We start from the raw sequence: 27,713 nt of genomic DNA on the forward strand, positions 1-27,713 counted from the left end.
GTGGTATGTGTTTTAATGAAGGAAGTTAGCTTGGAGTGTATGGAGTACCAAACAATTGAACCAAGTAAGTTGCTACTGAATTGTATAGGCGCACATATGCGGTTAAAGTCCGGTTGAAGACAATCGAACTATTGGCGGAGGCAATGAAGAAGGCTAAAAGGTCAATAAAGTTTTATTGTTTAAGACCGGGCTTTGTTTGATAATATCCATTATAACGGTTTGCAGCTTATTAAATAGAAGGAAGGATATACGTTCAGAAAAAGATTATCATGCGCCAATATCACATCACACATATATGGAATAAGGTGACATATGTTTATTTAATAAATCTTAATTCTTAATAATCATAAACCAGTTCATCACTGTACAACACGATCGGTTGTAACTGAGATTACGTTTGTTGAATGCTAGAGATATATAGATGTTATAATCACATTTTGCGTAAGAAGATTTGGAAGAAAAAAACAAGAGGGAATAGAAACTTTTTCGACTGAGTAATTAAAAATCGCGCTCTATAAACCTAATCGCGTGCCGCGAAAACCAGTACAGCAAGGAACGCATGTTAGCAGGTCAGGAAAGCAGGCGATGGTGTTTGAGGGATTCCTCGTACGCGGTTTGTAACTTGACCGGGTTGAGGCTGTCGATGCATTTCCGCGTTTCGCTCTTAAAGAAGCCCTTCACCGTGGTCGCTACCACAGCCTTTACTAAAAGCAGAAGTAACACAGTTAACTGCGTGCGATGCACTAGAAGGCCAAAGCAATACTTCAAAGCGGCCTTAACGGAAACCCGTATGTGCAGCTAAAAGCCACGTACGCTGCTCTTAACCACACGACTACAAACAAAAACATACGTTAAAAGGGTTATTGTATACTTAGTCACCCAAGGAGTGTTCCCATCAATGCTAGAAGATAAAGTACTGTTCAAAATACATATTGCGACGATTTACAGAAATCGTTTATAAACTCTGTGGTCACTAACACAAGGAGCCGATTCCTGATATTATAGGGCGACTAAGTTAAATAACTAGAATTAAAAAAAAATGATTTTACACACTAACAATGATAAAAATTAATCGTCGAAATCGTTTAAACGACAAAAAAGAAAACAAATCACCATTCTGGGGGCCTAAGCGCTTGTCAGCGTTTAGGAGATGCGTTAGACCTCTGGCGTAAGCTTTAAATAAATCCTTGGAAGCGAGTCTGCCTTCCTTATACAGCGGCGACAGATAGCGTACAACTAAGCCAGCGACATCGCCCTTGTCCGCTTTCGGCGATTTGGCTGTCAAGCCGTTGTTGTGTCTTGCAGTCGTGTTTTCTTTCTTGGGTGGCGTGAGGTTTTTCGAAGTTGCAGTACCGGACTTGTCATTTCTCTGATTGGGATGGCTACGCCTGCGTTCTTTGGTATGCGAATGCTTTACGCGGTTTACAGCGTTTGCCCGAGACACCGACGCTCTGTGATCCGCCTTTGCAAACTTCGCGCTTTTGCCAGAGTCAGACGACAATCCACGTTGCGGCTTATCGATTTGAGGCTTTGCGCGGTTCTTTCGGGAATCGATACCGTTTGGGAGTTTACCTGGAGCGAATGAAACACGTTTTATGTCAGCTGCAACAGGCATCGGGTTTCCTACAGGGGAGGTTTGCCTAGCCGCAAGAAGCCTATCTTCAGTGATTTTTTTCGCGGTTTGCGAAGATGCGGTAACAGCAATGCAGTGGCTTGAGTTCACGCTGGGTCCAGGCAATTGAGCAGAAGCGGTGTCATGATCAACGCTGGGGACTGACATGGGATGTTCGGCGGTTAAAGACGAAGCGCACTCCGCAATTGCACCATCACTAATCGAAGCAATGTCTGTATTAAAGTCAGGTTGCTTTGTTGCACGGATATCGGTCATTGGACGTTCGAGATTGTGAGAAGCGCCAGGGTTGCCGTCTATCGCGCCAATCTCATTCGTCCTTTCCAGGATTTTGGGCTTTGCTTCGTCATCGGAATCAGAGATGACTATGCACTCTTGGGAAGGCTGGCATTTCTTGACAAACCAACTGGTGATCGAACGACGGCGCTTCGCACAGTGACCGCTGGAGGAGCTTTCTGTGGCAGTAGCGTCAGAAAGCAAAGATGCGGAATATGGAACGTCGGTGGTGACTGGTTTCGGTTTCTTAAAACAGATAAACAGCCCGAATAAATCATTTTAACTGGTATTTGGTTCGACCATAGTGACGGATAAGGTAACACTAAATTTTAATACTGGTTGGATGAACAATACTTTTTAATCCGATACAGATCCCCGATATTTTAGACAAAAAGTATCAAGATCCGAGGGTAAAAAAGATTGTATGGCAAATTATTGCTAAAATATTAATATCAATTTTGGCAGGGGATCGGCACCGATACCACCCTAGTATCGGAGGAGTATACTCCCAGTCGGTATCGGGTATCAGCAATGACCTCATATTTTTGAGCATCCCTACTATCACACAAAACACTATATAGGTTTGGAAAACGTGATTCTGATTATTGACTAAGATGCTGTACGTTTGGTTTTGAACATAAATAAAATCGTGAATAAAACGCGCTCAATACGCCTAATAATTCGCCCACGATGTAATAGAGGGTTTTCCCCTAAATGGGAATCACTGGCAATAACAAACCAGTAATTTAGATTTCAATCAACACCTACAAAAGTATGGTTGAAAATCAAAAAAATAAGATATAGCACAGTTGAATAAACAGCAGGGATCAGCAATACAACCTTGCGAAAAACAATCGACTAGCTATAGCTAGAGGATAAATCTTTAACCTCCACTATGTTGCTTATTTAAAAGTACTATACCTGCTGATTAATTACAGTGAGCGACGGAAGCTCATCAATGCTCAGCGACGAAGGCGATTCTTCACTGTTGTTATCCTGCTTTGACGTACATCGGTCCACAGTAGTTGAAGGAGTGACACCATTATGGGAGCGAGCAATGACCGGCAGATCGTCGATTTCGTCCAATCCCTCCTCTACCTCGCCACTGCATTCATCTGGCTCAGAAATAGTAGCGGAGTTTTTGCCGTTAGCCTCAGCAACGTGGGAGAACTCTTCATCGCCGACTTGCTGGGCGTCAGGGTCCTCTTGAACGGTATTTTCCAGGTTCTCCGAGTCACTACTCTCGTCGGCCGAAGGATCCGCGAAGTCAAAGTCGAAGTTCAGGTCGAATTCAGGTCCTGCTGAAGTTTGCGCGTGTTCTATTTGTTCGCTGTAGCCCGACGCGGCCTTTCGCTTCGGAGTAATGTAACGTTCAACGGTTTTCGTTTGAACCTGGAAAATGACAGTCGTTTAGAGTTAGACGATGCTGTACCACAAACATTGAAAAAAATATTTTGTTTTCATTTTGGACTAACTTAATTTTATGCAAGGTAAACGTGCAAGGTAGTGTAAAAAAAACACACCACTAAAAAGGAAAGTCAGTCAATGCCTTTTAACGAGTTTTTTTGGCCTGTTCATTTAATTGAATTAGTTGTTTTTGAATTAAAAAGTTATAGAATTGCATTAGATTTTAGTTTTAAATGTGACCTCGTCATTGAATGCCAAGGTTCGCTTCTTCTTTGGCTTGACTTCGTCTTTAGATGCTTTGATCTCTTTATGACGTAACAGTGAAGAGGCGGACACGAAGCCTCCGGCGCCATGATCATCAGGCTGGGAAAATAAATTAAAAAACGCTTTGACCAAATTGTCGCTCTATTTGTTTGTTTTCAAATGTTACTTCACAAATTAATACAACAGCTAGCGCTTTACCCTTAGACAGCAACATGATAATATGCGGGTGTTGTTTTTAACTATTTCCCCACCAATTTAGTCGCAGAACAAATAAACACAGGTGTGATTGTTAAAGACAATCCAAGCCAATTTCGAGTTAATAGTATCGCCTACAACATTCGCATTCCATTCTTAGCAAAAAACGTCATGTAGGGTGCTTACGAGCAGCAACCTCAGCTATATAGCTACCATCAGCCAGTCCTAAGAGCATGTTACGCACTAACTGGCTTAGTTGTAATAATTTTTTTCAATTTTACATGTTCTGACATTTCTTGCTTTCCTTTTAAACTGCGAATAAAACGTTATGTTTACACATTTAACAAATGTACATAGTATATGTTCACAAAACGTTTAATCTGTATTAATAAATAAGGGGTATTGTGTTAATGGTCTCTCTAAACTGTAAATGGTTGAGAATAACATGTCAATGACAATCGAGATTTAGAAAGTTGAGTAGCCTACACCACTCTCCCGCCCTGTACAACTTAAGGATTTCATCGATGAAAATTTGTCAGTTTACAAAGCCAAATCCCTTGTCGTATATCACACGGTTACGCCTGTAGGCGTGGAGAACAAAACCAAATAATAAAGGGCGATTTGCGTTGAAAAACTAACAGCATACTTGTCATTAACCGGGCGCACCCTATGAAGTGAAACACCTATTTCCATGCGAATACAAGTGATATTACAAGCGACGACTGTGTCGCGCCCGATGTGGTTGGTGACTAAAAAGTGACTTAATCAAACATTCTTGGGCAGTTTGTCAACGCACCGATTTCTCTTCGTTTGCCAATAATTCCGACGCCATTTTGAAGTCGCTTCCTTCCGTTCCGTGGCACCGTCGTTTAGCCTTGTAGCAGGCAGATGTCTGGTATTTGTAGGGTTTCTTTCGCGACAAATTGTCCCCAATGGCGCCTTCTGTGTTATCGGAAGCGCTCTTCTCGGCTTTCGTTCTATTAGTGACGAAGGCGCTGTTGGGAAATAAAATAATGAATTAAGGAAAAAGAATGATGCTTATTTTTTTGCAATAAGTTCAGAAAAGCAATAATACTTGCTTCGTGTAAAAGTATTGCAAAAAAAATTCATTAACTTTTTTCTGGATAGATAGGTTAAACAGCACACATTCATGAAGGCGCTATTATATTGTCAATAATATTTTATTTTAATTTACCTAAACTTTTAAAAAAGGTATTCGGATATTTTAAATGTTAGTATTAATTACACTTTCCACCAATTGTTGATCATGTTGCATACCTATAGAGGCCCAGCCATTAGAACCCTTAATATTTTCAAGTTTCCCGGTGCTTACAAAAATTCGTAATTGAACTATTTGTGATATTACCACTATACCAAACAGTGAAACAGTACACAAAAAAATTAAAATGATTAAATAAAACAGTTTAACAGTTACCTTAAAATTGTAGGCTCACGCCAGAGGCGCTGTATTAAGTTAAGGATATTGGATTTTTTTATAATTTGCCGAACACACACAAAAAAAAATTGCCCAACATTCGCGCTCTGCCAGCAACGAAACAGTAATGTTGCTCACTCGTGAAGTTTCCCATCGGCAGTGAGCTTGCGCAGCGAGCTGATTTTTTTCACTACAGCGGCTCTGTAGTTGTTGAGGGTGGAGGAAGAGCTGTAAGCTTCATGCTCCAGCTCGGCTGCTGCTCCCTCTGACAACCAGGTGCTATTGAAATGGATAAGGTATAGACGATTATACGTAAATATAAACAGTTGAGCAAAGTTTTGTGAAAATGTGAATGTTCGACTGTCTCCGTACCATGATTTAACTTTTAAAGCGACACAAAAGGTTCGAAAAATTACACATTTATTTTTTTTGCCAATAAACAGTCGTGCTTTATCTGCATGTTATCGAAAAGAATGTGAAACATCGAAACATATTGATACTCACGCTTTTGAATTCCACAGGTATGTGTAAAACTACATTTTAAAATCAAGGCCATAGGAATCAAATCGCGCATGTAAAAAAAACTGTAAAATTCTGTATTTTGAAAGATACATACACAATCCTAACAATTCCAGGAGGTCCCCACTGAAATTTGACAAAAAAGTGTTTTTTTGAACAACCCTAATACACATACATGTACAATCTTAGGGTCAGTACCTGGCATTATCTGCTCGGCACAGCGTTTTTGTATTAGGTTAAAAAGGTTATGTCTTAAGCATAACGGTATCTTGCGAACCAGAAATGATACTGCAGGATAAAAATGTGCAATTGTAGGTCGGTGAATATTCAGGTTTTAACTCACGACGGTCGGTCATACCGGAAATACCTCATAGAGGCACATGTCGAGAAACAACCATGTCAACATTACTTGCATCCTATTTATAAAAACAACTACGCAAGTGGCAAACTACTTTTCACCCATATATCGCCAAAAACGTCGAAGTTCTATCCTTACCTCGACGATTGCTCGATGTCGTGATAAGCGATGTGGTTTTGCTTGAACGCGTCCTTCAGCCTCTCCCAGTATCCCATTCGGGTGCTCCAGGTGCACTTTGGCACTCTAGTGGTGGAAGGGTTGATCAGTGGACAGTCGTCAGGTGGCGCCTCTGAGCCTTGATCGGAGGATCGTCGTCGCTTCACAGTTGATGCGCTCTGCGAAGGTAGTTTATTTACAGATCAACAGGAATCAACGGCTAGAATCAGAATGTTAAGCGCAAACCTAACAGAATGTTAAAACCTTATAGGATAGCACAGTGGTTGTGCTGTTTGTTTTGGTAACATAAAAATCATATTCACCTTCCTTAATCCGAACTGTTTCTTGAAGAAGTTGTCCCAGTCCGATTTGGCGATTTGTTCGTTCCCATCCTCGTCTCGTTCGCCGCGATAATCCTCGTCGTCCACCGTCCTACCAAGAAAAGTTTATTTATTAAATGGAAATCTACAACCATAATCGGCTATTTAACGAGGTATTTGGAGCGCATTTCAATTTAATATTTTGTTCTATGGACTGTTCTTCGTATTACCAACCCAAGGATCACTGTCGGACGACCAGCAACTTCAGCTTCCGACAAACATAAAATTTTGGATATAACGAAAAAGCTACACAATTGATACGGTAGTCTAGGAGTGAATAATCGCACGTCAACACATGTGTTAACAAGGGGCGGACCTGATTTTTGTATGATTTTTTATAGAAATGACGTCACAAATTTAGGTCATACAGTGACGTCATAAAACAATTATTCTACAAACTACTACACAAAACGCAGCTGAAACGAAAAAATGCGTTTATTTAGTTTAAATTGGCTAAACTTTTAATGTAAAAGGAAAAGTGGCGAACTGGGTACATTAATGAGATTTGTTTGAAATAACAGGAATGATAGACTAAGTTACAGAAACTGCACTTTGTGCAGATTTTCGTCAAACGGCAGTGCCTTTAGGCTGAATGGATTTCTTAAAACAGACGAAATATCGGAAAACGAATAGATGTTAAATATATTTTTGGATTTACTTACTACAAATTGTCAACATATAGTTTGGCGAGCAACATGGCCCTTGGATCCGCCCCTGATGCTAACTAACATAAATTATAATACCAAAAACACGATTTCGCGCTTCGGCAGTGGTAAATTTTGGATTAGCAAAAAATCAGGTCATGCATTTTAGCGTACAATGACACGACTTTATACGGTTTATAAAAACACGTTGTACCTGTCGATACCATATCCTTTCTTGCCGCCGGCGTATAGAGTAGGGTCATAGCTTCCTGTCGCGGAAGCCATAGTGTCCACGGGAAGCTGCTTGCGCGTTTGGCCGACCGAGTTCAATTCCAGCTGTCGCAATGAACGAAAACGGGATGCATTATAGATTGTAAAACACAATAAATTTTCACAAACAGCACTGTAGTGGTTTTCTATGTTCCACAAATGGTATGATGAATATACGATTTGTGTCTGGAGTTGTAAAACACATGGACGTATTAGCGAATTTAACAGATGCATTCTTCAGTAACTTTTTACAATGTATGCCTGTCATATTGCGCAAACGGCATACATACACCGAAGTTTTAAAACAGACATGCAGAATGTAAAAAATTTGCGTGCAAACGAGAAAAATTTAGACTTAATATAGCCTGTCGTGTCTCGCCCATATGACCTCGTCCATAACAGGACTGCCGCTGGACAAACTTTTTCGACAATAAAGATTAACAAATGTTACAAACCGCGTTGTGGTCTCTGTACAGCTTCATGGTCATCTTGTGATTCTTGCAGTGGTCGCATTGCTTGTGGCATTCCGGGGGAGGCTCGCCGAAAAATCGAGAAATCGCTCCGTGACGACATCTAGCGATACAATAAAATAAAATTCGGATTGTCATAAACTGAAGCATTTTAGTCTCATTATTTTGTACGACGTAAGATAAAAAGTAGCCTGTGTTCAGTGTTAAATGCGGTCCCCTTTTTACAAACATTTGAATATACATCGTTTCGTCAGAAATATTGTCAAATTAATCACTGTTTTTGTGATGATATGATAGGTTGCAAAAAAACAGCTTGAGCATACGCTTCGAAGCAGCGAGAAACAGAAGGTTTATGGTGGTTCAGATATTATTAAATGATATACGTGGCATATTTCTTGTATTTTTTTAATGTTTACTATTAAACGTGTAAAACAAATCGAAAGATAAAAATCCTTCGCCAACTCTCTGAAACATTTTTTTGACTCCCAGAGAGTCGTATACACGAATTTAAGACTGAGTGACGTTTGAAATACAGAAAAATATTATTAATTTGCAAAATTTTAGTCTCTTCTGAATTTCTATAAAATATGGTTTTATTATTTTTTTAATTGGTAAGCCACCGCAAGGGGTCTAACAAATATAAGTTGGTAGTCTCGTAACAAACGACAACCGCGAATGGCAAGGAATCCGAAAGCTTTAACTCGCCACAATGACGATATAGATAAGGTTTACAATTAGTGACATGATGTCGCAACGTCGTTTTACATAGATGCATGTCGCCAAGAGTTTAATCGCACCTGACAACAGGCAGAGAAAGAAACTTCTTTGTCAATCGAGCAAACTCGTTAATCGAGACTCAAAAGCCCCCGACCACTTCACCCAACTGTTGTGTGTTTTTCGTGTGACGTATTGAGCGCAGTAAAGCCCACAGACGTTACGCCTGAACGACCAGCAATGGAAGCAAACTCTCGAGGCGCACGAAATGTGGACGAGTTGAAGCCATTGTTCGTTGTAATTCTGCTGTTGACACTCGTTTTTGTCGCCCACCCATTGTTTCGTAATAAAGCCAGTATATTGGGTAGTCTGGGTCGCAGTAAAAACAAATGTAAACACACGTCAGATAGCTGTGTGCTGGTTGTGAAACGAACGGCGCTTTACATTGCGAATAGTGCAGTTAACACAACTCTTGACCATTAGTAAGATAAGTGGTCGCTGCCTATAGATGCGTTGCCCAGTGAGTCTATTAGTTGTTATCACGGCACTAACGATATGTTGGACAAGGAAGGCTACGGGAGAGTTGTTGCCACTAACATTTGAATGTGTGTTATTAAAAGCTGAAAAGTTGTGTTATGCGAACTGCTTGGTTTAGGTGTGCTCGCCATGTAGATATACGCAAGATAAAAAGCGACTGAAAAATGCGGATTATCCGAAGTCGATGCGATGGGTGAAGGAAGATAAAGTATAGTCGAAAATAACTATTGAGAGCAATGGTTAGCTTTACTGTATTGTGATAAACCGGCAGGGTTTTGTAGGCTGTTTAACGAGCGACGCTGAAAGTGAAAATATCCAGCAGAACGACTGAATAGCCTACATTGGGAGCTAGCAAACAGTTAAACGTTGTCAAATTTAATATGCCCAGCTCAGAAGCGTAATCTGTCTAGTGACTCTAGTGAAAACCTGAAGTCCTCTTGTGATGACAACATTGCATGGTGCAATAACAGCCAGTTTGGATAGAAAACAACGTCATTCCGTTTCGTTTAAAAGCCTGTGACACGGAACGTCACCATTTAAAAAGAACCAACACAAAAAGCATAGAATATCAGCAATGCGTGAGCAATATATTAGCGTTTCCTGTTCATAGATAGAGTGTGGGAAGTCGTGTACATTATAAAATTTATTGACTGTAACTAATTGTGGTTCAACACTTGACGGAAAGTCAACGTTAGTAGTTGTACTCTGCTGATGACAGTTTGTAGCGACAAATAGGCCAGTGTAACCAAACTACCTTTAATACTGTCAGTAGGAGTATTCTATTGTAAGTAAGAAACAAAAGGCATAATTCTGTTTATACTTCTCATAATATTTCTGGTAAAATAACAGACTGTTAATTCGAGTCACATTTCATCGCTTTTTTGTAAGTTAGCATTTAGTTTATAGCAGCCAAAATGAAATCACTTCTCAAGTTTGGACATAATGTGCTATTGTGCTTATAAATGAGAGAGTTCAAGGGCATGCTGTTGATTTGTTTGTATCGCGGTTTTCGGTTTGGCAGATGTGGGCAAATTCACTAACTTGCCCGAAGGACTCAAAAAGGCTCAAAATATGTTCAATATTAAAAATAATCAGTTACATACATAAAATATCAAGATATCAAATATACTATTTGATGGAAACATTAAATTTTAATCTGTCATATCAATATATTGCAACTCGAGGTAATGTCGGACATAGACTAGATGTCCGATTATAATGGGGTCGGATTCCAAACCCGCTGCCAAGTGCTGGTAGTTTCAAATACTAAAGCGGTATCGGATATAGACCTGATACTAAATTAATATTGGATTTTCAGTCATTCCAAGGCAGCGATTTGTACCTTGAAACGTATTTTGTTTTAAATAGTAGGTTGCCAACTATAGGGCAATTGAACTCTTAAGTTGACGAACATTTAGCCCTAATAACCTGGACAAGGGATATTTGAATATTTCAATTTCATCTATTTTTGTTGTTTGATCACAGTTATGAAGTTGTTATCGGAATAAATCGCGATACTTTTTACGCTAAATATTGGGAATCAGTATCTCAATAAAATGTCAAGAACCGGACATCTCAAACAGAAACCAAACTTAAAAGAATACGTTCAACTAAATCAGTCATTATATTATAGCCTATAGAACAGGGGTTCCCAACATGTGGTACGCGTACTACTAGCAGTGCGCAAGGTTTTTTTAGGTGGTACGCGAGTAGCTTCCGTTTTTTCACAAAAAACTGGATTCACACCGTTATATTTTGTTTATCTGATTTTGTTTACAAAAAAATATTGTTTAGTAACTATTCCTGTTGTTTCGTTCATTACGATCTTCAAGGTACAGGTCATGTAAATTGTCCATAAGGAGCACAGTCGTTCTAAAAAGCCGTACAAACGCTGTGGGACAGTGGACTTAAATTATGTCAAATGATTGCTTTTGATAAATATCGTCTAACTTTTATAGCTTGGGCCAAAAATAGCGTTTAATAATGCTAGGTGTAGCCTAAGCTAAAAATAGATAAAAATACGATTCCATCAAAGTAGTTGTTCTGCAAGAGTGGTACGCGTGGCAGTACAAAGCGTCCAGGTGGTACGAGATCGTAAAAAGGTTGGGAAACCCTGCTATAGAGTAAGATAGTTACAACCAGGGCTGGGGAGCCGGAGCTGGAGCCCGGAGCTAAGCATTTTCTCTGGAGCCAGAGCCGGAGCTGGAGCCATTGTTATTATTTTTGTGGAGCTGGAGCCGGAGCCGAAGCCATTTTTACTATTTTTGTGGAGCTGGAGCCGGAGCCGGAGCCATTTTTATTATTTTTGTGAAGCTGGAGCCGGAGCCGGAGCCCTTTTTATTATTTTTTTTTTATCAAACTCCTAACATTTTACCACCTTTTTCAGAAGCAATCGGAAACACAGCAGTGCGCGCAGCGCTATATAGGTGCCCTTGTCTGTTGTGGGGAAAGTTAGCCTGGCCGAGACATGACCGATCAGGTCGAGTACGTTCTGGGCTTTACGCTGGAGGAGCTTCGCAACATCCAGCCCTTTAAGGATGTCTTCCACACTACCTTTAGCGTCATCTTCCTCTTATTTTGCGGCACCGTAGCCTTTTTCATGCTCACGGCACTTCTGTACGGCTGTTGCTGCGCCAACTGCGGAACTTCTCCCAAAAAAAAGGGCGGCGGCCGAAAGACGATCAAGGCTGTGACAAAGAACGGGAACAAGGTGGCACCAGCTGCTAAACAGCAGCAGCAGCAAATGCCGAAGAAGTCCAAGATGGCGGCGAAAAGAAACCAGGTGCACGCCAATCCGGCCTACGACGACGCTTGGTAGAATGCCACAATGAAAAACACTTTGGACTTGTAGACAGAAATTATATTTTCGTAGTTGTAGACACTGTATTCCCACATACTGTATTTTTAATTCCTCTTTTTGGTTTATGCAAAATGACTTTGTAGTTTCAACACTGTGATATTGATATGCTTGATGTAACTTTTGCCAGAAACTTTGTTTTCCGCACTAGCAATTTATGTTTACAAGGTAAGACCAATCTATTAAAATATGTCTATAGATTTTTTTTAGGGAGTTAAAAACCTCAAGGGTGATAGGCTATACAGCTAACCCCTCGTTTGTTTTATCAATATTTGCGGTGATATTCCGTCGTTTCGTTCAAATTTGTTGTAACTGTTATGAACCATTAATTAAACTGTGATTTAAACCATATTAAATTATATTTTGTGAATCTTGCCAACACTATGTGACACCGGTACACAACCTATAGTATTGATTCGACTGTGCCACGTTCCTGTACATTGACCTTGTGTGTTTGTCGTATTCTTGTACCATTTTTATGCATCATGCGAAATAACCCTTTAAATGCCAACTCTTCCCATGGTTTAAAACGTTCTAAACGTGTTATCCGCAAACTTTTAGCATGCAGCTTTAGCCCACCTTCTTTTTTATTTATTCATAGTTTTTTACATGCAAATTCAAGTTTGTCACCGGCCATGTTAAGCGACAGTAAACTTGTAAACACAGTTGCTTTTGTTTTTAGGATGGTTTAATATATCCATATAGGACACTGTAATGTCGAACATACTGAACACCGACTTCAAAGAGGTGATGAGTCAAACGGTGGGATTCACCTTCGACGACATCGCCAAGATCGAGCCGTTCAAAGACAGCTACAGCACGGCTTGGTTTGTTATCTTCAGCGCTTTCATAGGAATGGTGGTGCTCCTGATTGGTATAGCGTTCCTCTATTCTTTCTGCGACTGCATGTGTTCCTGCTGTACCCGATCGCCTCAGAAGACGAAGGCGAAATACAAGAGAAAAGACCGCTCACCAGCCGCGATCAAGTTAACTGAAATGAACTGATGTTCTTTTTTGATACGACGATGCGTACTGAACAGTAAACAACATACTATTTTTTGATTTTTTACCTTAACTGCCGTAGTTCTGCTTAGCACATTTTTTTAATTGTTAGATATTATTGTTTTCTAGCAATAACGCAATAACGTATTATTGGTAAGTTTCGTACTGGATTGCGCGCGCAAGATTATTTAAGTTATAAATATGCATATCGCCCAGTAATATAAAATATAATTGAATGCTAAAAGTTCATCTCGGTTTGTATGAAACAAAATGTCCAGATGCTTCGCCGCGTTTAGAAGTCGGAAGAAACGTAAAGATTGTCTTCAGAAATAAGGGTTTAGGACATTACCGTTCTAAGAGCATTTAAATAACACCTATAATTTATAGCCTTATGCCAATTGTTCATATCACCTTTTTTATTGTTTTACTGCCAAATATATATATTTTGTCACCTAATTCCAATAATAGTAATGCTACTTGCCATTGGTACTTTAAACACTAGTTGTTGAGCTCCGTTGATCAAATAGCGTTCGTATTTTGATACAGCATTGCGTCTTTTTTGTAGGTATAATTGTGATCCTGTTATAGACCAAAAAAACGTAGCGCGGTGCTATATTGTTGCTGCCAATTTTGTTCCTAAACTGCTGTATACTCAATATTTTCCACATCTTCTTCAAATTGATATTTTTCTTTTTTGTTTTTAAGTCCTATAAGTGCTCACTTCGTCTCTCATGTTTTTTTCGGCATGATAAATACTATTCCCATGCAATTAAACATGCGCAGTTTTTAGCGTTGGTTTCCCAGGCGCGATTTTTCTCTGATTTAACGATGGACTTTTTCTTCAGACTGTTAGATTCAAGAAACAGGGCAAACTAAGAGAAAAATCATGTCGAACATACTGAACACCGACTTCAAAGAGGTGATGAGTCAAACGGTGGGCTTCACCTTCGACGACATCGCCAAAATCGAGCCGTTTAAGGACAGCTACAGCACGGCTTGGTTCGCAATGTTCAGCGCTTTTATAGGCATGGTGGTGCTCCTGATCGGAATAGCTTTCCTCTACTCTTTCTGCGACTGTGTGTGCTCCTGCTGCCGTCGATCCGGAGGGGGAAAGAGCCACGGCCAGAACCGGGTCCACAGTAAGGGAGGAACCCACAGGAATCCTGCTTACGACGACGACTACTAACAATTTTGCTTGTCTATAGCGCCAGACCTAGATTGATGTTCCAGCCGCTATATTTTTAACATTTTGTTATGCCTGCTTAAGTTTGTCTGTGTTTCACATCCTGTTTACCGACATGAGTTTCGTTTCGTCAAATATGCGATGGCGTTTAGCTTCTTGACATTCATGAAAGGCGTAAACACTGTTTTTACTAATTTTGTTACAGCACTAGTCAGCAGTGTTATCTTTATTAGTTCTCCTTTACTTTATGCCTCACCATGTTCACTTGTGACCAACGGGCGATTTTTATTTCACATGCATGGATTAGAACTTTGGGTGTTTACTTTCAGTACCATGACAATTAACATATTTATCTTTTTATTTGTATAGCATGCGAATCGCATTGCAAAAATAAGTGAACTTATATACGTATTTTTAGTCGGCACTTTTGTTTGTATGTTACTATGTAGTGCTTAGGACAATCAACATATTATTCAAGATTCGATTGTATGACTGTATAACATTTTTAACAACTGCTTAAAAAGTGGCCAAAAAGTGTTAGATCTGGCTTAAATGCACTGTAAACTTTGTGCCAATAATTAACAAACAGTGTAACAAAATATTCCTGTAGTGTCGGACCTCTTTTCTGGCTTCCAAACTGTATGTTTTAATTATTTTATGAATGCATTTTCAAAAAAACTCTGTAATGCCCATGTTTAACGCCAGAAGATCATAACGAAAAGAATTGCGAATATCGCGTATGAAATTTCGGTTGGTGTGATCTCTAAAGCGTTTTTCTTAGTTTTCTGAACTTGGATATACGTATACCATATTGCAATATAATTTGTGATTGTGGGCAACGAATAATAGCAGATAACGCTCTTTTTAGATTTGCAGTAGTAACCTAGCTCTCTGGCGCCCTGCGCGTTTATGTATATAGATTCGATAGATCGGTAGTGCAGACCTGCTACATAGTAAATAAACTATTTTCTGTACACACTGCATATTTCATATCGTTTCAGGTGTCTCCATCGGAATGATATAGGTATATAGGAGATTGCAATACGGAACAAATCAGGAAGCGGTCGACCCACTTAAAGAGACACTGCACAAAAAGTATGGCGAGCAACATATACAACACACAGATCAACTCGGCACTGGAAAGCGTGGTTGGCTTTACAATTCACGACCTTACCAATCTGCAGCCGTTTGAAACCACTTTGAGCACCGTGTGGTTTGCTATATTCATGACGTTCATAGGTAAGAGTGAATGCTTTCCCGGTACAAACCTTCCCACTTTTATAAAAATATGATACTTCGATTAGAAATCGTGTGACAGTGTTGATCAGCCTATTTACAATATCTACAATAACGATTTTGTAAACATTTATTCTTTCTTGGAATGTTTGATTCTCTTTCGTAATTTATAGAGACACAAGTGGGTCATAAAAATCTGTGGTGGGTCACTTCTTGACCAGCGGGTCAGTGATTCGCCACGCCTGCTATAGGACAATCCAATAATGAGTCGTGAATTACTTTCTGGTTTAGTGGACCAATCGGTATAGTTGTCTGGTATGAACTCAATATAAGCTGTATATTCTTCGATGTATCGACATTATATTATTTTGAGAAAGAAATAACCCAATTATATACTAACCGAAAGATTTGTAAAAAGAGGTCTCTTTTGAGTGTTAATGGACGGAAAAGCACTGAAAACATAAACCAAAAAAGGAAAACGTCACTGTTTTAACTGCATGTTTAAATTAATTTTCGAGGTAATGTGCTTCGGTATATGAAACTAAGGTAATCCGCCACTGAATTGGGCCTTTTTATTTTGTAGGGACGGTGCTAGTGTTGATCGGAATCGCTCTTTTCTACTCGGTGTGCGACTGCCTGTGTTCTTGCTGCGGCAGCAGAAAGCCGCGCAAGGGAAATAAGGTGCGCAACGGCCACGACAACATTGCAATGGACGAAATGTAGGCGGGAATAGGAGCTGACTTGTACAGAAGCAAGCTTTTTCACTGCACCCGGTTTGCCTAAAGGCATTGTTTGTACAGAAATTTTACCTTCGTTCTTCATTTGTCAGTGTTCCTGTTATTGATACCAACTGCAATCTTGGCCGTTTTAAATAACACACGTGTTTTTCGGGTTTTAAAGGGTACATTATTATTCAGTGTCGTAAGTTGTGCAGTAAATGTCCAAAACTGTAAAATCTGTTAAATTATTAATTATATAAATTTGAGCGAAACTAATCAAACGAACGAAGCCCACACTGCCGTAGTAGTAGTGATAATGACGTAATGGTACACTTTTAATGTTTCACTGCTAATACCTAGTTAAAGCTATTTTTCGTAATGCGTCACTTGCCTTTCCTAGACTAGATTGTTTAGCGTATTTTCACATTTTACCTTCACCGCAGTACAGAGCTTAATACGCGTTTCTTCTACTAATTCTTATATTGACGTTTGAGTGATATAGTGACAATCCAACATTAAATAACGTATGGCATTTACAAGTTACTATTGTGTTTTTTTTGTTTTATAACTGAACGTTGCAAGAAATCATACTTTTGTCATGTGACATGATTAAATATTATATTTTTTCATGATTTATAATAAGCAATATACCTACGTCATGTAATACTAATTATTTTTTATTTATATCGTGTTACCTAATGATAAATCGCAGTTATTGCATTTGGGCTTCTTTAAAATTTTTCGCGCTTATGTTTTATTAAAGCTCTTTAACCGTGCCTCGCGCACGCCTGCACTTTAACTTACGCATTTGCACCTGTTCGCAATAAACCTACGTCATTTCGAACGCTGCTTTTCTCGCTCAATGAATGACGTCAGAGCAACCGAATCGATTGTCGGAAAGCTGTCGGTGCGTCGCGTTAAGGGAAAGCGAAGGCTACTAGTGTGTACTGGACAATTTTACAGGCTACTGTTGAGTTGCTAAGGCGGATTTGCTGACGTTGAAAGAGCATAACAAAGTGAATAGAAGAATTCTCGAAAGTGGAATTGGTAAATTAACTGTCAAGCTTTATCAGCAGTGCATAATAAACAGTGTGAAAGAATACATGAGAAGCTGCTGATAACCTGTAAACTCACTTTACCGAGTACTGGGTATTGCTTGAAACTATACAGCACAGAAACTATTTCCTGTCGTGAAAGCAAGACAGTCAACATTCTGCTATCACAATTAAAGTAGACGAGGTATTTCAAGTCCACTGTGCAGGTTACTTGGTGAAATCTAAAATCATTCAACTAGTAAAGGTACAGTGCTACAGCAATGGATGAAACTGCCAACAACGGGCCAGTGTACGAACGATTGGTCCCCAAAGAGTTCGACAACTTTCACACTGCCTTCTTGATCTGCCTGGTTTCCATTCTAGCCGTGCTAGTCGCCCTTACCGTTTTTGCCGCTGTGTTTCAGTTGTGTTCTTGTGACTCGACAAGTGGCAAAAAACACTCGGAAACAGAAATGCGTGAGGTACCGGGTGGTCGCGGGTAGCATAAAATGAGGGAACTCAAACAGAGATTTGGATGCGACCGCACAACAAATGAGTTTTAAATCGCACATGTCTTTTTCACTTGACATATATTTGCGTCGCGCTTTTCAGTTTGTAAATACTGTACATTATCACAAATTGCAATTCGCACACAATTTCTCGGTTTAGTGAACTTTATTTTAAAACTTAAAGTGTTCAAACCTAAAATAGAAATTTGACAGTTCGTTAATTGGTAATGCCAATCGACTTCAGTTATATAAAGACAAAGGCCTAATATAGATTTGTGAATATATCTGATTTTTTTGTGTTAGAAGTTATACTTTATCGCCTATTAAACAAATGTTAACTGGTCTTACTTGACTTCTTCGCAGTATTTCACCATTGTTTCAAAATTTTCCTGGACCGATTTGGAGTAGTCTTGAAAGCTTTCACTTGACTTGCTCTGAAGAAAGTTGCGATCAGATCAGACTTATGTGAGATTTTTTTTTGGCAGGTAAAACAGTAAACAAAAAATAGTGAAAGGGTCCAAATAGTGCGTTTCAAATCGGATAGCTTTGGTCAATGAAATACTCACCTTTTTTCGTTTAGATGCAAGGTCCTTGCGAATGAGAAAGTTAATGGTATTTCTGTCACTTCTGCAAAACAGTAAAAATACCCATAAAACACTTTAGAGTTCTAGCAAAGTGGGAATCAACTTACCTAGAATAGTACAAGCGACAGTAAGACTGCTTTCCATCGCGACCCGCACGCCCAGACTCCTGGTAATAACCGGCCATCGACTTGGGCGTAGTCCAATGTGCAACGAATCTGGATGAAAGGTTGTATTAAAGCAGGGGTCGGTAACCTTTTCAGCAAAAAGAGCCATAAAACCCGAATATTCTTGGTTGTATTTCCACGAAAGCCGTATTATATTTTTCAACAATTGTTTAGGTCGGCAAAAATAGTAATTTGAAATCGGCCGTTTAAAAAGCCAACAGAGTAAGCGCGAAAACCTTGATTACGGAGTGCCATGGAACGAAAATGGCCTTTTGGATGCAAAGGGGTTTCTTCAAATCGGTTAACAGCCTTAACAGTCACGAAAAGACAAATAGGATTCGCGCAAAGCACGAAAAAATGTTTTTAGATTAGTTTTAAATTAAAAGGTTCGAAAGGGGTCATGACCGCTTGCAGTTTTATTCAAGTCATGACAATAAATTATATAGCTTAGATTTATCTGCGACCAAGATTATATCATCAAAAGAGTCATATGGCGTCATCAAAAGAGCCATAGTTCCCGATTAAAGGCTATTTGGCCGCTGGATATGCAAAAAGGTGTTTATCTAGCGAGAAAACTTTAGTTTTCCGTACACAAATCCGAATGTGTTATTCAGGCGTAATTTGCAGTTTAAACTATCACCAAAGAGTAATAATCACGAAACAAAAAATGCCTCGCGCTGAAAAATAATGATCGTCCCAAAGAAAATTAGCCATAGTTGTTGTAAGCAATATCAATCAAGCGTATTAACAACAGCAACAAAGTTCAGTCGTTATTTCTGTAAATAAACAAATGTCACTGAGTTCCGCTTGATTTTGCACTTAAATACAAATTTATATACATGAGTCAACTCAGCGGACATTACGTTGAAGTGTAAATGATTGTAAACCGTTATTAAAAGTGAAAAAAATAGCGCCTTTACAGCACCTATGTTTTGGAAGCCGCAGAAACGATTAGTGTCAAATGCGGTCACCAACCTTACATTGGCTTTGTCAACACCCATCCCGAAACTTATGGTGGCCACCACGATGGTGACCTTGCCACTCGCCCACTCATCTTGAACGCTTGTCCTCTCCGCAGCTTTCAAGCCTGAAAACATACTTAACAGTGTAGAACAGTGGTTATCAACCGGGGTGCCGCGGCACCCTGGGCTGCCATTTCTAATATTTAAGGGTGCCGAGAGAAATTTGAGAATCTTTAAGAATCTCATTTTTGCTCAACTCTTACAACTTTTTTTGTAAGATTAGAGCGGATTAATCCCAATAGTAATTTTCAACTTTGTTTATAGTTGATGTATATTGTTCCCGATCATTTTATTGTGACATTCTAGTTAATTAATCACGGAAAAATCTTGTAGGGGTGCCGCAATCTATTTATTATTTCTTAGGGGTACCGTTGGGTCATAAAAGGCTGATAAACACTGGTGTAAGGTCTACAGTGGCTGAAAGCAGAAAGAATAAAGGCCTGTAACGTGCATTTATAAATAAATATTGCTATCATTGCTGATAAATATGCTGTTGTGGAGTTATTGCATTTCCTAGTGAAGGCAACCCTGTAAATGTAACCGTAACGTAGGATAAAATAAATAATTACCGGAAGACCTTTTTCCTGTGTATTTATAAATTTTAATAATGTGGAAATTTAAAAAAAAAAGAGAAATTCAGTGCTAAAATTGTAAACCTTGAAAAATATTATCTCGCCTATATATAACGTCGTATACATCCCATTTAAACTAGTTCTGATGTAGATAAAAAATTTCGCCACGGAGAATGTAACTACCTGCATGATACGGTTTGGCAAGAAAACCTCTTTTGAGAAGTTGTCCCGCCAACAACGTACAGTCGTCTCGCTTGTGACAATACACGATTCCAGCTCCCCCGTAACCCTGCACAAAAATGCAAAAAAAATTTTATTTTGGTAAATAAACTAAACACTTTGTAGAATAAAATAGAATACGCAAATGATCTTAATATTTTTGAAATACGAAATGTAGCATCTGGTATACTGTGTAAATCACAGGTTTCCTGTAAGAAATTTTCGTGAACTGGCAATCAAAGGTTATGTAAATAAACATTTTTCACTTTTTGCGATAGGTGGAATTAATTTGTATACTTTTGCTACATACGGTATGCAGGGAAGCACCACCTCAATGCGAAACTTTTATTACAAAATTAAAACACAAACAGCTGCAGCTACTTCATTTGGCATCTCATCTGGATCGGCCTTTTGATTGATGTCGATATTTAAGTGTTTGTTATAATATTTTTTAAACGTAATTAACAAGATGATTACCCCAGTTGGAAGTTTTTTTCCGAGTGCATTTTCACAGAACTTTTGAAGATCAAGATACTTGTCTTGCTGCAGTTCTTTGTATCGCACATCGTAGTACAGATTGTTCCGGAACACTCCAGATTTGAAAACAGCTGCAGAATCCAACTACAAGTAAACCAGCAACCAATAAAATGTAAGTATCTACGATTTTTTATGAAGGAGAGCGCAATAACATCATGGCGCTGCGGGAATGCATTGTCTTTTAAAAGTTATGCAATCAGTTAAGTAAAAACGAGGTTCAATCAAGTTATTTAATCAAAAATAACCAAATTTGTGTGATTTGAAATACACAAATTAATATTTTCTAATTGCCACACACTTCTTTTCTTGAGTATAACACAATTATTTCAAATAAAAAGGCGACTCAAACCTTTAAAGATTTAATGATATCTTTTTGCACAGAAGCTGTCGCAGTGGCAGTTAGGGCAACACAAGGGACGCCAGGAAGAATTCCTCGTATTTTTGACAGCTTAAGGTAGTCAGGTCTGAAACACAAATTAGTAGGATTTTATTACATTGTGTAAAAAATAAAATATGTAAATAATCGTGATTTCAAAATTTCAGTCATCTAACATAGATTGGATTTTTGATCCAACAAAAAATGCTTTTCAGTTTATCAGCGGGTAATCATATTTATTTTGTGTATCGGTAATACTACACTAGCAATACAGTCCTCTGTAATGTCATCATACCTGAAATCATGACCCCACTGAGATACGCAATGTGCTTCATCAACAACAAAAAGAGAAATGAGACCTTTTGAATGTAGTTTGGTTACAAGGTCAACAAATTTGGCTGTTGCCGCTTGCTCTGGGGTAATGTAAAGCAGTCGACATCTGGGATGATCACTAAGCAAGTCTGTCATCACCCTTTGCCGCTCTGCCTAAATCGTTTAAGTTAATAAAAAAATTAGAAACAAATTAGAAAGTCCTGATTTATTTGTGTTTTTTGTGTTGAAAATAAATATTTACTTATGTTTGTTTTGTATTTAGGAGAAAAACAAGCAACAGTTTATTTTTTTAGAAAAATGAAATTAGCACTTAAAAAGATGAAATTATTGTCAATAAAATATTGCCTCCACAACATAGGTAAAAAAAGTTGCTCACAGCATCTTGCTTTGAGTTGATTGTCTCAGCACATATGGAAAGCCCTTTAAGGTGCTGTAGCTGATCGTGCATCAATGCAATCAAGGGTGACACAACAACTGCAACACCATACAAATAAACAGCTGGCAGCTGAAAGCACAGGGACTTTCCAGCTCCTGTTGGCATGGAAACAAACGCATCCTTGTTGCCTTAAAAAACAAGTTGAAAATTTTATTAAATATTGCTGTAAAATAAAAAAAATTACTATTTATACCTGTTTGTTTATATATTTTCCAAAAATTAACAGAATTATGACGAGACAAATGATGCTATTTATTTAGAAAATATAACTATTTTTGCAAAAAGCAACTTGATAAAATGAAGTAGCATAACTTGAGATAACAATAAATACCTTCGCATATGGCACAAACAGCTTTCTTTTGAAGAGAATTACGGAAATCTTTATGTCCGAAAGTGTTCTGCAATAAAGTCCTTATTTTCAATAAAGTACCACTGTTTGCAAAGTCCCCTATCTTGCTTGAAGGTGTTTTAATTTTTTTCATTGCAAATACTTTTATTTCTTGGATTGCATAATTTGGCAATTAACTGTTCCAGGATTGAGTATTATTAGGTTGGTCATCTAGTAAAAAGGAGTCACTTTGTCCTAAAAAATGATTAAAAACATAAAGCAACGTAAGCAAATTTATTCCAAGACTGAATAATAAACAAAAAAGTCTGAATAATAATCATACAAGACTTTCTTCAAACACCTTACTGTAGGAAGTATGGCATACGAAGAGTGCCAAGTTTTCCAAACTGAACCAAACCTACTTAGTATAAATATAGAAAATCAACCATATTTCCCCTATGTGCTAAACAAGGGTTTCTGACCCTAGGTGCACCTGGAACACCCCCCGCTTGGGTTTGCATACCTGGAAGATCTTATCACAATCTGCAATGCTTTGCAGAGAGCTAGTCCACACATTTTAATTTGAAACAACAGCAATATGAGTTTTGGGCTTAGGCAATAGTGTGTAAATATAAGTTGAAACAAGCTTTAACTAGTAAGTGGTTTTAACAACACAATAAATAGTTTTAGTATGTTTCTTAGTTTTAGAAAAAAAATCAAACTGTTATCTGTCAACAACACTTGATCAAGATTTACTGTGGCCTACTTTCTTTCAGCCAAGCTAGTGGCTTAAACAAAGGCATCATCCACATAATGGTGTGGTGTTAAGCCAAAGGTAATTTAAGCGAACAGCCACAGCCTATAGCCAGATGTTCAAACTATGCTGAGAGTAAAGCAGGATTCTATATCTAGAATGTTGAAATGTAAACCATTAGGAGCCAAAAATAGACTGTCTTTAGTAGAAAGTTCGGCACTGGTCGTCTAGAATCCCACCACAACAAACGTTATATCGGTTGGGGTGCGGGTTAAGTGTTTGGGTTGGTTAGGCAGTATTATGAAATATTAAATATTAAATATAACAATACTTGACCGAACCTCACCCAAACAACACCAACCGGCATCCTAAACCAAATGTTGTACGTTGCTTTAATAATTGTTTGAACGCTGTAGTAGGAATAGGATTCTTGACCAGCGCCGAAAGTCCGTGAGTTACAGACGGAATTTACGTAAAAAACGTCAGTACATAAAGACGCAGATACATCACGAACAGAATTGCGCACGTATCGCTTGAAGTAACAAACAAGGTTCTACGAAGATAAATACTAAGCTCCTAACGCATAGTGAAAAGCTTTGCGCCAGAAATCTGAAACCTACGTCGAGGTTAAAGTTTATACGACGATCAGCTGTTTCCATAGAATGCATAGATAGAACCAAAGTCTATGGACTTTGGAGAGATCGTAACCAGGGAGTCGAACCGGAACCGAACCGGAACTTTATGAACCGGTTTTGGGTCAATTTTATCCGAACCGTAACCGAACCCGAACCGGTTTTTATAAGATTTTAAGGAGCCGAACCGGAACTGAACCGAATAATTTGAAAGTACCTGAACCTTAACCGAACCCGAACCTGTAAATAAAAGCGGTTCGCTCCTGCATGACGTCACAACTTCTATTTTACAGAGTCAAGTTACGCCATATTCGAAATTTTATGAAAAAATATGAATATTGAATGAAAAAATCGTTGATTTTTTATTTTTTTAGTATTTCAATAATGAGTTGCTGTTTTTTTAATACATCACGTAACTTAGATTAAATGACTTACAATTCAAACATTATTCTCTACATTTATCGACCCACATTTTGAGATTTAATGCAAATTATATTGTATCTGAACCGGAACTTTATGAACCGGTTTTGAAATAGCGATGGTCGAACCGGAGCTGAACCGGAACTTTTAAATTCCTCCGAACCGAAACCGGAACTGAACCGGATTCCGAAAAAATTCTTGAACCCGAACCGAACCTGAACCGGAAAAGTCAAACGGTTCGACTCCCTGATCGTAACACGCATCAATGTTTATATGAAAAATTATCAAGCAGAACAAAATACATTTAGCTTAGGTTTAGGCTTGCCATACGTCAGAATTTTCCCTGACATGTCAGGGAATTCGTGTTAAAATCAGGGAGTCGAACCGTTTGACTTTTCCGGTTAAGGTTCGGTTCGGGTTCAAGGATTTTTTCGGAATCCGGTTTAGTTCCGGTTTCGGTTCGAAGGAATTTAAAAGTTTCCGTTCAACTCCGGTTCAACCATAGTTATTTCAAAACCGGTTCATAAAGTTACGGTTCAGATACAATTAATATAGTTTGCGTTAAATCTCAAAATGTGGTTCGATAAATGTAGAGAATAATCTTTGAATTGTAAGTCATTTAATCTAAGTTACGTGATGGATTAAAAAAGCAGCAACTGAATATTGAAATATCTAAAAAATAAAAAATCAACAATTTTTTCATTCAATATTCATCTTTTTTCATAAAATTTCGAGCATGGCGTAACTTGACTCTGTAAAATAGATGTTGTGACGTCATGCAGGAGCGAACCGCTTTTATTTACAGGTTCGGGTTCGGTTAAGGTTCAAGTACTTTCAAATTATTCGGTTCAGTTCCGGTTAGGCTCCTTAAAATCTTGTAAAAACCGGTTCAGGTTCGGTTACGGTTCGGAAAAAATTGACCCAAACCGGTTCATAAAGTTCCGGTTCGGTTCCGGTTCGACTCCCTGGTTAAAATCTGCTTATATTCCAGGATTTGCTGTGTGAAATATATCGCCAATATTTCCCAATATCAAAAACGATATTTGTTACAACCAAAATGTGTTTAAATCTTTGTATTGTTATAAATAGCTCAAATATCATAGAATAGAGAGTAACTCGCGAGTGCAAATACTGTTCATTGTTTGCAAATAGTGTTTATTGTTACGTCACACACCACCAAGTTTATGGTTTTTCAATCATTTTGTTTACGCTTTTGAAGAGTTTTTGCGTGAGAAACTTTTACCCAGCTTGGTTTTTCATTTTTGTACTACAAGTTGAATGATGGCAAAACCTGAACAAGCAAGATTATATATTTTTCTTTATCAGATACAAATAGTTATCCATGTTTAGGAAATGGTAGAATTTGAATGGGAAGCAGAATATTTTGTTTGCAACCCAGGCACACAAACCTCAGTTTCACACAAAAGCAGCGCGAATATAAAATCGCTCATCAGTTTTGATAAACATAATAAAAATGTGTAAAGGAAAACGTTATGTCTGGCCGGGTTTGTTGAAATCGGATCAGTCAGAATGCATCATGCGTTTTATCGCACAATGCGAAGTAAAATTTGGACAACCTAAACTATATACAAAGGCATGTTTCACGCAGCTCGCCAATGTTTTTCATCTTTTAATATAAAAAATACGCTACGTTTTAACATAACTTTTTGACGTCATTCCTGAGTTTTTTTAGGTCCCTGATCTGGACTTCCAATGAAACCGCGGTAAATTTGTCCAGGATTAGCGTTTCAAAATATGGCAACGCACCCTACGTTAATGGTAATGCTAAAAAACTTTTTCACGCTACGGTTAACATAAGCGGCCGACAGATTTTAATTAATAACAGATAAAGGAAATTTTTTTACGGGGGACAAAATGACAAATATAAAACGTTGCGGAGGGCCGTATTCCAAAAAATGTCGAACATATAGACAATATAAGTTGTTATTGTTTTTACAGAAAAGGCCATAACTACGGTAGCATTGTTTTCATAGGGTGGTAGAACTCAGCGACAAATCCAGCATTTTTGTTGAAGTTGGTCATGGAATTTTTTTTAAATCCTTAATTTACGTTGTAATGTACAGGAAAACCAAAACTTAACATTGCTATTAGAACTCAAGACATATGTGTATCAGAAATTGTGTTCAATAATTTTAAAAATAAACGTCACAGATTATTACAAAGAAGCTTGACAAAATCGGTAGCAATAGCAAAACGTTTAGCACATGCTATACGTGACATAGATATAAAGGTTATATATGTACATAGTCTACAGGAAAGAATCGTTTAAAACCAGAAATTTAAATAAATAACCGAGATTTATATAAATATTTCCCGGAAACAGGGACAATTATGTTTGCCTAGACTTGTTAGCTGCTCGATAACTTTGGTTAAAAACTGTAATCGTTTGTGTTTTTTTTTCTTACTAATTCAAACCCAACGTTTCATAAGGCGAAGTTAAATCATTTCAATAAGTATTTTTGTTTGGTTTATTGTTGATAAACGTATGCTTCGACGTAAATATTGTAACCAAATCGATGCAACCTGTCCTAGTTCGAACTCTCTTGATGATGTCCAGAATTACGCAACACAATGTGTCACTATATGCCGAAGTTTAGCACTCTTTCTCTACCTAAATCAAAGGGAAGAGGTCTCTGTGGTGCAATGACCATTGATCTGGTCAATGAGTAGTTGCAGTCCGCGATAATTAGGTAAGCACGCGGTCATTCGAACACTCCCCTTTCAGGCCAATTAATGTTTTTCATCGTCTTGATATTGACTAGTATTCCCAACAACGTAATTGTCTTGGTCACAATGGCCTACAAAAGGCAACACCCGTCGCATTGCTTCCTCACTTTTGTTGCATTCAGAGTTGTTTAACAAAGCTAACTGTGGAATTACAGGAACATGAATTGTTATCTACGTGCTTTAACTTTGCTCTTGCTTGTCAACACCGACCGCTTAACAAGGTAAGTTGCTCGAATGGCTTGTTGTTCGGATTTGTCAGTTGATTAACAAAGCAAAAGTTTTACGCGCATTTTAAAGAGAAAAGTAAGGGCCAAGCAGGCCACTTACCGGAGCATTTAGAGGGAAACACTAATGGTTGCCATCATCTACCAAGGAAATAATAATTGCAAAGTTTTACGACTAAAATTGTTTATGTTCTTAGTTATATTGACCGCATGGGATCTTCAGGAAATCATTGGAAATCCCAAGACATTTCGGTTTACAACGACCTTTCTTTTATGTTTTACCTCATTTTACAGTGGTTATCGGTATGCAAAAGACAAAGCGCCCACCAGCCACCGCCCATCCGACACCTTCAAATATCCGCAATCGTTAACAAGTCAAAAACAAGCCGCAAATAACCTGGACTCGGGCTTCTACCATGCGTATGAAGTGTGTCTACCTCGCAGTATTAAAAACATTTTTGCTGTTTATTATTTTACTATTTGATTATTGTATCCCAAAACACTGTTTTTATTAGGATGACGTTGAACAACCGCGACAACCATCGCGTAATCGGGCGGTCAGCACAGAA

General features: G+C 38.3%; 2 protein-coding genes across 3 annotated transcripts; one reads left to right on the forward strand and one right to left on the reverse strand.

The window, feature by feature from the left end:
• Nucleotides 1-529: 529 nt before the first annotated feature.
• Nucleotides 530-22,586, reverse strand: LOC146160817 (ATP-dependent DNA helicase Q5-like). Its single transcript, XM_083385815.1, has 20 exons — nt 22,370-22,586; nt 21,979-22,166; nt 21,565-21,755; nt 21,243-21,357; nt 20,834-20,977; nt 20,321-20,426; nt 19,519-19,630; nt 18,487-18,594; nt 18,362-18,422; nt 18,144-18,229; nt 7,990-8,107; nt 7,479-7,600; nt 6,564-6,672; nt 6,223-6,419; nt 5,346-5,486; nt 4,569-4,767; nt 3,554-3,676; nt 2,828-3,298; nt 1,114-2,152; nt 530-704 (listed from the first exon to the last, which is right to left on the reverse strand). The coding sequence occupies exons 1-20, from the start codon at nt 22,518-22,520 to the stop codon at nt 571-573; spliced, it is 3,915 nt and encodes a 1,304-aa protein (XP_083241941.1). The 5' UTR covers nt 22,521-22,586; the 3' UTR covers nt 530-570.
• On the forward strand, nt 13,116-18,142 carry LOC146160818 (uncharacterized). Of its 2 annotated transcripts, none has more exons than XR_014494722.1 (2): nt 13,116-15,536; nt 16,117-18,142. XR_014494722.1 is itself a non-coding variant. In XM_083385817.1 (2 exons), the coding sequence occupies exons 1-2, from the start codon at nt 15,395-15,397 to the stop codon at nt 16,254-16,256; spliced, it is 282 nt and encodes a 93-aa protein (XP_083241943.1). In that variant the 5' UTR covers nt 14,315-15,394; the 3' UTR covers nt 16,257-18,142. The 2 variants fall into 2 exon arrangements, 1 of the variants encoding a protein (XP_083241943.1); XM_083385817.1 differs by having other exon boundaries at nt 14,315-15,536.
• Nucleotides 22,587-27,713: the final 5,127 nt, after the last annotated feature.

Source organism: Ascidiella aspersa, chromosome 3 (genome assembly GCF_963924565.1).
Source record: "Ascidiella aspersa chromosome 3, kaAscAspe10.2, whole genome shotgun sequence".
Classification (NCBI taxonomy): domain Eukaryota; kingdom Metazoa; phylum Chordata; class Ascidiacea; order Phlebobranchia; family Ascidiidae; genus Ascidiella; species Ascidiella aspersa.